This window comes from Marmota marmota, unplaced genomic scaffold (genome assembly GCF_001458135.2).
Source record: "Marmota marmota marmota unplaced genomic scaffold, marMar, whole genome shotgun sequence".
Lineage (NCBI taxonomy): Eukaryota > Metazoa > Chordata > Mammalia > Rodentia > Sciuridae > Marmota > Marmota marmota.
Window position 1 is genome coordinate 40574884 of NW_026000108.1, and position 12027 is coordinate 40586910.

At 40.7% G+C, this 12027-nt stretch overlaps 1 protein-coding gene across 6 annotated transcripts in view; it reads left to right on the plus strand.

Annotated features, from left to right (window-relative positions):
• The window catches only part of Pdgfra (platelet derived growth factor receptor alpha), a 48176-nt gene extending 41809 nt beyond the window's left edge, over positions 1-6367 (plus strand). For all 6 annotated transcript variants that reach the window (XM_015482116.2, XM_048784469.1, XM_048784473.1 and 3 more), the window contains one exon: positions 3422-6367. In XM_015482116.2, the coding sequence (XP_015337602.1) occupies positions 3422-3569 (148 nt within the window). In that variant the 3' untranslated portion in view covers positions 3570-6367. The remainder of the gene's footprint in view (positions 1-3421) is intronic.
• Positions 6368-12027: the final 5660 nt, after the last annotated feature.

Consider the following 12027-nt stretch of genomic DNA (forward strand, 5'->3'; position numbering starts at 1 on the left):
TTCTATTCAAGACCCAAATAAAAGTCACACATTGCATTTGGTGATGTGTCTCTGTCAGTTCTCCTGGCCTCCTTTGTGGCCCCTTGTATATCATTTGTGAGGAACCAGAGTGTTTGCAAGTAGGGCTCCATGTTCAGAATCCTGCCGATCCCATCCCTGTGGTGTCTTTATTTTCTCCTGTATTAGTTGTATTACTGAGTGTTGGTTTTGAGGCTTGACTGGGTCAGATGGATTTTCAGAAGACATGCTTCAGAGATGATGTGTGTCCTTCAGTCAGGAGGTACAACCGTCCTACTGTCTTTTGTGACATGAGCAGTGTTGGTGATCATTACTGAGATTCACCTTGGTGATGCTAATGCTCAGCCAGGTATGAGAACTGCTAGCTCAAGTGGACCAGATGGACAGGGCCACGACCTTGTTCCCAGCTCTCATCGCCTGGCCTTTGGTGGAGTGATAGTGGCTCCTGGTTCAGGGTCCACATTGCTCATGGGTCTTTCCTCCCTTTGTTCAGGACATTGCTTTACCTTCTTCCTTAGTCAGTTAAATACATGCAGTTATTTAGGCAGAAGAGCATAGCAGTGTTTTGGAGGTTTCTGATTATACTTTCTCTAACCAATATAAGTAGAAGGTACAGTCAGCCCTTGTTTATCTGGAGGCTCTGGGTAATTTGGAAAGCACAGTTTTTGTTTTTGGAACTGGAGGTGGGGCCAAATGGCCTGTCTGACTTACCTTTCTAATTATGCTTTGTGTAGGTAGCTTTTACAATGGGCTTATATTCCTTTAGCAAGCAGTGTTCCTTCACTTTTGGGGGCTTGTGCTGGGCAGTGGGTCTAGGGGCCCTCTCTGCCTCAGATTGTTTCTCCATTTGCTTTCATTGTGTTGACGGTTCTGAGTAATATGTCACCTGTAAAAGGGTTCTGCTTCAAAATAAAGTTAGAAATCACAGGGTAAATGATATCAGAAAGATGCCTAGAAGTTTTCTAGGAAAATACCAGGCTGGGCTGCAGAATTTACATTCTACAAAGAGAACAATTCTAGTTGCTAGGTACTTGTTAGACTTGCTAATTTGAACTTCTACGAGGGCAATGTATTTGGTCTTCTTAGAAACACTTATGATATATCCCAAATATCCTCACCTTGTCAGGAGAGACTCTGGCCCTAAGTGGTGAGATGGGCTGGGTAGGAGGGGACCCAGCTGGGAGGCTTTGGGCTCAGGCAGGCAGGAGTCAACAGGGAATTTATCAGCCTTCTCCTAAGGCTTATTTGTTGGCCTTGGGAGGGGAGTGGGCATGGAAAGACAGGCCTTGTTGTGGAGGGCTCAGAGTATCAGGTTAGAACTCACCGGAACCAGGCCTTGGGCTACAAGATAGGCACAATTGCTCGGGAACCAGTTGAGAGTCCAGTTGTCAGCTGTCACTGTGAAGCCTGAGCTTGGGTGCCAAAGCATCTGGCAGGAATGGCTTGTCACTCCCAGTGGCAGTTACCTGCTTTTGTCCCCACATTCCTGCCTCCGGCTTGTAAGATAGATAAACAGAGGGGTCTGACTTACCTATCAAACTCCCCCTCCACCTGGGGGGGCGGGGGCATCAGTTCCTACCATGGTATTTATGGTAGTGTCATCAATGCAAATCTTAGTTAGGTTGGGGTAGTATCCAAGGATTGATTGGGCCTCTAGCTGGGGCCAGGGACCTACAAGCAGCATCCAGCTTCCAGAGAGAGGGGCGTTAGGACTAGGTGATCATCAAGACCAGCCGAATAGACTGGGGTTCAAAATGAGGTGCCAGGACCAGGGTATAAATGGGGAGGCAAAGGCTCAGTTCCAGGGAAAGTCCCAGTCTGGGATCATGAAGGGACAGCACAGCTCAGGGTTCTGGGAGCTCTCCAATCACTGTGTCTAGGCTTCCAATTGGCCAGCCTTGGTTCCCCACTTGGAAATGGATAGAGAGAGGAGGAACATGGACCAAGGAGTCAGAGTGGGCCAGATAGGACGTGGCTGGAGGGTGAGAGCACGTGTGAGGGTGTGTGAGTGTGGGTGCACACAATGTCCTTATGGATGGCCAAGCTCTCTTTATGGTCTATAAACCATGTGTACAGCAGCCTCCCAATTAGGAGAATAAACTTTGGTCCTGCCCATCAGCAGAGGATGATGAGTTTGGAGCAAAAAGATATACGGCAAAACACAGAGAGCAATGCAAGGCTGAGCAAGGATAAGACTGTAAGGTTCACAGAAGGGAGGACAGACAGGGAACCATGACAGGCTGGTGACTTTACGGAAAAGGATTTTCCCAAAAACTTTGGTGAAAAATGCTTAAATGTACAGAGATGTTGTAAGAATATATCTACCACTTAGAGTTAACAGTTGTTGACATTTTGTCACATTGGCTTTATCTAGCTCTATGTAAGTGATCGATGTTGTGCGTCACCTATTACATACGCATAGCATGTCACATACAGCCATATTCAAACTTTATGTTTCTTGATCCATCATTTGCAACTAGGTGGGAAACACCAAGATACTTCCCTCCCAGGTTACAACACACACACTTCCTAAGAATAAGAGTACTTTTCCACATGATCACAATATTGTGATCAGACATAAGAAAATTAAGAGCTCTTCCCTGATTATCATGTGATGCCCAGACTTTATTCAGATTCAGAATACAAGTTTGAATAATAATTGATAACGTTTATTGAACATTTGTATGCTTCATGATTATGACCTTATTTAATCATCCCAGCAGGTATATTGTTGGGCATTCTTGTCATGCCATTTTATAGGCAAGAAGACAAGTTCAAGTTCAGGATATTAAGTAAGGTGTGTGAAGTCCACCCCAGACCTAAGGCTTTTTTACTCTAGTTACCCTCCCTCTTAGCCCATATTCTAGTAAGGAAGAGCCTTCACCTGGTCCTTTGAGACTTAGAGGGCACAGGATGCAATGGGAAGGGGGAACAGACATTTCAGGAGAGAGGGGTGAAATCCCCAGAACTCAGTCTGGAAGCTCAGGAAGTCTCGGGGAGAACAAGTGGCTGCTCTGGCTGTGCTTGCAGCTGGTTTCCTTTCCTCCCTCTTCCTTCCTGAGGACTTTTTATCAGCCATTGCTTATCTTCTCTTCCATTAGCATTGCATAGGGAAAGTAGAAATTATTACAGCTTGTTAGCAACTCAGATGTAAGACCTGGGAGAAGGAAAGCTGAGTAAAGAAGGCCTGTGCACTTTGGTTTTCCATGTGACCCGTGCAGCGAGGGATGATGAGCAGCTGTCTGTCATGGTGGCAGAGTAGCCACACCTGGCAACCTGAGTGTGAGTGCCAAAGAATCTTGCGAGTGTTGCTCATTTGCCTTGGCAGCCACCCTGGAAACAGGGTCACGGCCTAGCTGATGAGTACCCATGCCTCACCTTTCCTTTTCTCCCCCTCTGCCAGCTCACAGACCTCTGAAGAGAGTGCCATTGAGACAGGTTCCAGCAGCTCCACCTTCATCAAGAGAGAGGACGAGACCATTGAGGACATCGACATGATGGACGACATTGGCATAGACTCCTCAGACCTGGTGGAGGACAGCTTCCTGTAACCAGCAGATTTGGGGTGTACCTTCTACTCCAGGAGCCACTTTCGGGTCCCTCTAAGAAAACCACTTTATCACAATGCAACGGTCCAGAGGAGGATTGGGTGATGTGTGAAGTTCCCAGCCAAGGGCCTCAGGGAGCCTTCTACATAGGAATGAATGGGATACTTTGAAATGAACTTTTTCAGCGTTGTCTCTTGCAATGCTTCAGGAGCATCTCAGCGGTGTGTGAAGTTTGGAAATAGGTGGACAAGGGAATAATAAGGCCACAGAAGTCGAGCTTTGTGTTTCAAGGGCATTGGTGAGATTCCCACAGACAGAATTTGTACTGCAACAAAACTCCAGCATTGTATTTATGTAAATAACTCTAACCAAGGATGTGTTTAGATTTGTATTAACTATCTTCTCTGGACTTCTGAAGAGACCACTCAATCCATCCATGTACTTCTCTCTTGAAACCTGGTTATCAGCTGCTGTTGAACTTTTTAATGAAGTGCATGCAAAACCACTCTTGAACCTTAAAAGGTACTGGTACTATCACATTTTACCTTTTTTTTCAATGTTAAAGAGATAAAAGATAACAATTAACCAACCTTGTTTGATAGATTTGGGTCCTTTAGAAGCCCAACAACTCATTTTCGTATTATAATCAATGTTTATAATAATACTACTGTTATCAGTAATGCTAAATGTGTAATATGTAACATGATTTCCCTACAGAGAAAGCACAATTAAAAAAAAAAACCCTTACTAGGTAGGTGACAAGTTTGACAGTTTCTGACATTTATATTAAATAACATGTTTCTCTATAAAATATGATAATAGTGTTAGTTGATAAAATTAGTAAGCATAGAGAGCAAAGTATAAGTAGTAATGTCCAGGAAGTCAAAGCTTTTAATTGTGTACTAAATAGGTTCCCTAATCCATGATACTAGAATCAGTTAATGACCCACAAAGTAATGGGATTAGAAATAAGCAAAACCCCTGAATCCTCAGTGTGCTCAATAGAAAGGCATGAGCCTGTGCCAGTGACTTCTTGTGTCATGATCCAGTGGAAATTATAACAGTCAGCAAGAAGAAAGGATTTGCAGAGACTTCTTTCATGACCTGTGATAACTATGGTGGATCCCCAAATCTACAAACCTTAAGAACCAGAAGGATGCCCTAACATCAGCTTCTTTCATTCATCTCTTTCCCCCAAGAGAGAGTTTAAAACCCTGAGACGATAAAGGTGTTGTTTCATGAAGGCTGTGTGTGCATTAGCCTGACTCTAATTTCCACATATGACTGGCAGCTACAATCACTAGATTCTATGTCTCCATTCCAGAGATTCTGGATTATTTAAGTTTGAGGGAAGCAGGGACCTCTATGTTAATAAACTCCCTGGCTATTCTGATCAGTCACTTTTCAAAAACACTGGCTTAGGTTACAGGAGGTTGCCATGGGGAAAAAACAATAATTGGAAATTTGGAACTGAGCTAAAAGTCAACCATGTCGGAAGCCTACTATTTAAGTCCTTTTGGCTTTAGGTCACTGACATTTAATGCCATATATCTAGCAATTGCTGCCCTTAATTTAACTTTCCAGTCTTAGTTGAGGCTTGGAAAGCTAAATCTTGGTTTTGGCACATCTTCTAAAAGTTTGAAGACAAAGTGAAGTCACAGCTTCCTATTACACAGTGGAACCGATTTGTCCCCCTCAAGGAAAAGGATGTAAAATACATGACACAATTCTGTTTGCAACATTTCCTGGTCTCTGGATAGATAGCCAGGTCAATATTCTGGTGAAAAAGATTAAAAAGTTTTCCTAATATTTTGGGATTAGGTGGGAGGATGGACTGTCACATCCATCCAACTGTCAAATTGGTTAGTGAGGGTTCATCGGCATTCTCCGCAATGTTCTTAATTGCCGACACCAAATGAATGAAACATGGGCTGTGATTACTGCAATCACTGTATGTGCTTCCAGCAGGTGATGCTTTGGAAGATGTAGCAGCAATAACAAGGTACTTGACTACCCACTGGTGTCATCTCAATGCAAGCCCCAACTTTCTTACCCACGTTTTTCATAGGAAGTGTGAAGACTGAGCCAGATTGGCCAATTAAAAACGAAAACCTAGTCAGGTTCCGTGGAGCCAATTAGACTTGAAATACATTTTGTGTGTTTCTAGAATCACAGCTCAAGCATTCTGTTTATCACCCACTCTCCCTTGCACAGCCTTATTTTGTTGGTGCTTTGCATTCTGATGTTACTTTGAGTCTTGCATGACATCACCGAGGCTGAACAAAGATTCTCAGACCAGCAGCTTTCAGTCCTTACAAATGCTCCCACCTAGGATGAAATGGGACTCTTTTTTTCCCCCTTGCAGTGTTTTCAGTGTATCTCAGATTTGCTTCCTTTTGAATCTCCTGCAAAGTCCCCCTCGAGAAAAATTGCCAATCCTTCCTTGCTTTCTATTTTTATGATGACAATCAAAGCTGGCCTGCGAAACACAATTTGTGACTTTTTTTTAAATGATCGGTGATATCCTTAAAATGTGGTCTGCCAATCTGTACAAAATGGTCCTATTTTTGTGAAGAGGGACATGAGATAAAATGATGTTATACATCGATATGTATATATGTATTTCTATATAGACTTGGAGAATACTGCCAAAACATTTATGACAAGCTGTATCACTGCCTTTGTTTATATTTTTTTAACTGTGATATTCCCCACAGGCACATTAACTGTTGCACTTTTGAATGTCCAAAATTTATATTTTAGAAATAATAAAGAGAAAAAATACTTACATGTTCCCAAAATGGTGGTGTGGTGAATGTGTGACAAGAACTTGCTAGGGAAGGGCCATCAATACAAAATGTATTTCAAATGCCCCTGTTCATTTTTTTCCTCTTAAAACCTGTAAATGGAGATCTTTATATTTCAATAAATGATATATATGTATATATAAATATAATTTAAAGTTTTGCTGAGGTTCCAGCATTTTTTTGTTTTGTTTTTAGTTTGATCATATATATTAAAGCCATCCTGTTCAGCTTTCTTAGCAACATTACAGTAGGACTCTATGTTTCTAATGGACCCATAGACATCTTAAGATTTAAGATGTTATTTGGGTTATTGAGTTTTCAGACACATCACTTGATGTAAAGACCATCGGCACTTGGCTTATTTTGATCCTGTCTTTTTGTTTGCTTACCTGTCATGTTGGGTGGTATTTTGCTCTCTTATGTAAGGAACAGAAGGCTACGTTTACTCTGTACAACATTCAAACAATGTAGAAGGGTAAGAACTGTAATGTTAAAGCCTCTTTTCCTCCATTGTATCTCTTCCCTGTCCCTCTCTTATTTTCCAGAAGCAAAACCACATCACTGTTTTGTATTCTTTCACTCCTTCGATTTCTTTTCTGTGCATCTGTGTCTATAACCTATCTCTATTTTCATTTCATATTTAGCCTAAATGTGATTGCATTTTATGTAACACTTTGCAATGTGCTTTTTTTCCCTTTTTCTTTTTAAATTGACTATTTATTAAAGCAGTTTGAGGTTCACAGCAGTGAAGTGAGTGAAGATGTAGAGATTCCCCACATGCCCCCCGCCCCCATATATATACAGCTCCCCCATTATCCACATTCCCCATCAGCATGGAACACTCATTACAACTGAGGAACTTGTATTGACACGTCATCAGCTCCACAGAGCTTTTGCCTTTTTATTCTTTATCTTGGAGATCTCTGTGGGAAGTATATATAGGTAGACCTCTCAATTTTTTATCAGCTTCATGGTATCCCATTATGTAAATGTACTTTATTTTATGCAATCACATTCCTGCAAAATAGAGTTCTTTGCTATTAAAATGACTTTATGAACATCCTTGCACACACATCATTGGACACCATAGTAGTGTTTTGTTCAAATAGATTGCTACAAATAAAATGGCTAGGCCCCAAGGTAGGCAGAAATAAATTGATATTGAGCCCACATCTCCCCGTACGATTGCCATGTAAATTCTTGAAGGTCTGCATGAGAATTACTGGCTTTGCAGATTCTCTGCAGTTTCCTAAACCCCCAAACCCCACACCACTGCCATTGCTCAGGAATTGTAGTCTTCAAAACTAGGTTGGAAGAGATGTGCTGGGGAAAGTGCAGGAGTACTTGGGCTTGTGTTCTGACATATGCCAAAGTAAATGACTAAGAATTTTTTAAAATGATACAATTCACCTTAGTTTCAACTCATGGATAATGGAAATTCTGTTGTTAATAATTGGACTATAGCATCCTCTTCCAATATAACTCCTGACTGCCCCAGTATGAATAGCCTTCAGATCTCCTTAGGAATTTGGCCATAGGTTGGGTATCAGCTCATCCTAAGTTCTGGGAAGGAGACAGATCTCTGGGAGCAATAATCTTGCTGATTAAACAAGAGCTCTCTAATGCCGCATCAACATGGAGTGCTCCAAGCTTGGCTAGAGAGATTATTTGATCATCTTTTTTTTTTTTTTGATGTTTAATTTTACATCTTAATATAGTACTGACATCTCTACCTACTTTATCTAGTCATGATAAAATAAAAATGACTTTTATTATTGGAGGGTTTTATAACTTTTCAAAGATCTTTCACATTTATTTTTTTCTACTCTTACAATTGACTTTTCCTCTTATTCCTACAATGACAGGGAGACATTTTATAGGTGAGGAAACCAGGGTACCGTAAGACAAATAAGTTCTCTAAAAATGATATAGCTGGGCAATGGTAGCCCTGGGATTAGAAATTCCAAACACACTAATTCCTCTGTCATTTACACTACAACACACCATGAGAAAAGCAAGCGACATGGGGAAATATCAGCGCTCAGAAGTAGTTTGTTGTACTTCAATATTTTCAAAGACAAATGATAGATGAGTTGCCTGCGAACCTATCCTACATGTCTGTGATCAGAACAATTTCTTTTCAGGCTATAACACAAGAGCTAATAATGGGTGTTATGACTCTAATAGGGTTGTGTTTCATGAAATGCAGCTCAGGAAAATGGCCTAGAATATCAGAATCCATCATAGACTAGACAATTTTGTCTGGGGTAAGTGTGATAGAAATGCTTCATTATCTCTCTCTCCAAATACATGTAAGAATTAAATCCAATTGCATTGTTTTAGCAGAATTAATATACTGTGTTTCCAACAGACACAAATTTTCACCCCCACAATTAAGCTATATGGGAAAATACATATGTGGCCTTAATTAGTAGATTAACACATTCTGTTTCACCTGGCGACGTAAATAGCACCCGTGTCCTGAAGAATAATGAATGTAATCTTCAAAATGTATTCATACACTGGTAATGTTTCCATCACCCACATTTTAGTTTACATATAAAGCGATGGAGACATCAAGGGCACATGGTCTCACATGGTAGGGGAACATATTTGCTCCCTGTTTCTGGTTTATAGGCTAATTGGAATTTTAAAAAGATTTGCCACATTATCCTGGCAGATGGTATTTTGCTTTATCATTATTCATGGGTATTAATGACTTCCCTCTGGAGCATGTGTATCCTGTCTATTTTGAATTTCATTACATTTCATGCTGACTGCTCCAAACAGAATCAGATCCAGTATTTTCTGTGCAGTACTTGAGCTGCAGACCCTTTGGTTGGTCAAAGCTTTAGACTTGACTGGGAATTAAGTCACTTTTTGAAATGAAGGAAACCTTTTTTTGTCTCTGTTCTGTGTATTCCTTCACACTTCTAATTTTGTTCAGCTTGCTCTCCGCAGGGCTGCGGGTAGGATCAGGTGGATGCAAAGACATTTCCAGAGAGAATGCATCTTTCATTAGCCTGAGATGATTAGGCATCCTTTCTTTCTCCCTGGAAAGACTTGGGTTTGGTTTCCTATTCAGAAAATGCATGAGAACATGATGCAATGATCCAGAGGCAGAAAGTCATTTTTTAATTAATTCCTTCCACAAATATTTATTATAGAACAGATTTCTCTTTGTTGGGTTATTCTGTAAAATGCTTAAACCTGAATGAGGCAGCCGGCTGAGTTCACTCCATCCAATTTATTACCTGAGGGGACCATTCATCGCAGAGAAGGGCACTGCAGAGCAGAGCATTATGGGAGGTAGAGGCCGTGGTCCTTCCTTAGAGTCACAGAAGGCCAAGCGGGTAGATTCAGAGTGCAGCTTGCTGAAGCCTTAGAGATAAAACGGAAGCTTTACGGCAGTAGAGGACACGAAGTGGCCAGAGCATTTAAGTGTGAGGAGCCGCGGCGTCTTGCAATCCGCGTCCTTGCTGGATTTCAGGCACTTACATGGTTACTTCCACATACATCCTCCAAACTTTTATCCCTACAACTCTATAGAGCTAAGCACTGTTTTAGGTCCTCGAATTTGGCAATTATCGCAATGGGCAAGACTCCTGCATACATGGAAATAGTGCCTCTATAGAGCAGAGGCAGAGCTGTTTGAGGCTCAGAATAGTAAAGACAAAGTCGCCCTCTGGGGTAGAGCTTGGTCAGGTTTGCTAACAGCTCATTAGAGAAGACTGGAAATTTCTAGTACAGTTGTCCCTTGATATCATGAGGAATTAGCTCCAGCGCGCCCTGCAGATGCCCAAATCCACAGACGTAGATGTTCAATCCCTTATATAAAAAGGCATAGTTTTTGCAGATAACCTATGCACATCCTTCTGCATACTTTGTCATCCCCGAATTAGTTACAATACCTAATATGATGATGGTAAAGAGTTAAGTGTAGAGTTGTCATACTGCATTATTTAAGAAATAATAACAAGAAAAATAAAGCCTATGTATGTACAGTACAGATGCAGCTGTCGCAGGCCTATACAATAGATTTTGCCCAAATAGGACAGGGGCGAGACATGCTCCAACCACAAGCGGTGGAAGGGCTGAGGCTCTGTAACATCCCGCCGCTGCAGCAGGGCGCGCATGCGCACCACTTCTTTTGTGTAGATTGAGAGTTCTGGATTTATGGCAAATTCAAGTTTCACTTTTTGTATTTTTTTTTTTTTACTTTGCTTATTTTTTTTCCTAGTACTGGAGACTGAACTGAGGGGCACTTTACCACTGAGCCACTCCCATCCTCTTTATTTTGATACAAGGTCTTGCTAAATTGCCCTGCCTGGCCTGGAATTTGCGATCCTCCTGCTTCCGCTTTCAAGTAGTTGGATTACAGTCCTGGGGGTACACGACTGGTTGAATCTGTGGATGCAGAGTCCACTGATTCAGATGGCCGGCTGTTTTGATGCTTTTACTGCAATTACATATCCTTTGATAATTTACTTAAAAGTGGTTCATGTTTTGATGCTACTTAAGTTGTGTTTTTTCAATTTGTATTTGTTGGTCATTTATGGAAATCCAATTGACCTTATAGTTTGCCACCTTGAACATTCCTTAGGACATTTTTACGTAGATAATAATGTTATCTGTAAGTAAAGAGTTTTACTTCTTCCTTCTCAATGTGGCTGCCTTTCATTTCTTCGACTTCCCTATTGCACTGGCTAGGAACTCCATCACAAACCTGGATAGAAATAGCAGAAGCCACAGTCTTGCCGGGTTCCTGATATTATGGAGAAATTATTCAGTTTTTCACCATTAAAAATAATGTGGAGCTTGGCATGGTGGTGCCTGTCTGTAATCCTGGTTAGTTGGGAGGCTGAGGCAGGAGGATCACAGGTTCAAAGCCAGCCTCAGCAATTTAGCAAGGCCCTAAGCAACTCAGCAAGACCCTGTCTGTCTCTAAAAAAGAAAAAAGGAAAAAAAAAAAGAAGAAAAGAAAAAAAGTGTAGGTTTTTCATAGATATACTTTATCAGATTAAGGAATTTTCCTTCTTGGTTTGGTGAGAATTTTTATCTGAAGTAGGTGTATTTTGTGAAAAGACTTCTTCTTCTTTTAAAAATCTACCTCGATATTGTCATATGGTTTTTCTTTTTTTTATTCATTAGTATGGTGAATTATATTGACTGATTTCCAAGTACCCAAATAATACTGCATTCTTGAGTTAAAATTTGTGGAGTTATGATTTATTATCCTTTTTATACATTGCTGGATGTGATTTGCTAATGTTTTGTAAAGTAGGAGTTTTAAATCTGTGTTCATGATTGATAATGCCTTATAGTTTTCCATTCTGGTCATGTCTTTGCCTTCGTTTGGCATCCATCTAACAGTGGCATCAGAGAATGGGTTGGATGTGTTGTCTCCTCTTCTCTTTTCTGGAAAGATTTGTGTAGAATTGATATTATTATTTTTTTCTTAAATGTTTGATATAACTTGCTACTGAACCTATCCAGGCTTGCCAGTTTCTTTGATGGAAGATTATAAATTACTAACTCAGTTTTCTCAATAGATACAAGGCTATTCAGATATTTTTTCATTCTTGAATAAGATTGGGTGGTTTGTGGTTTTGAAGGAATTTGTGATATAAGTTATTGAATTTATGGCATGAAGT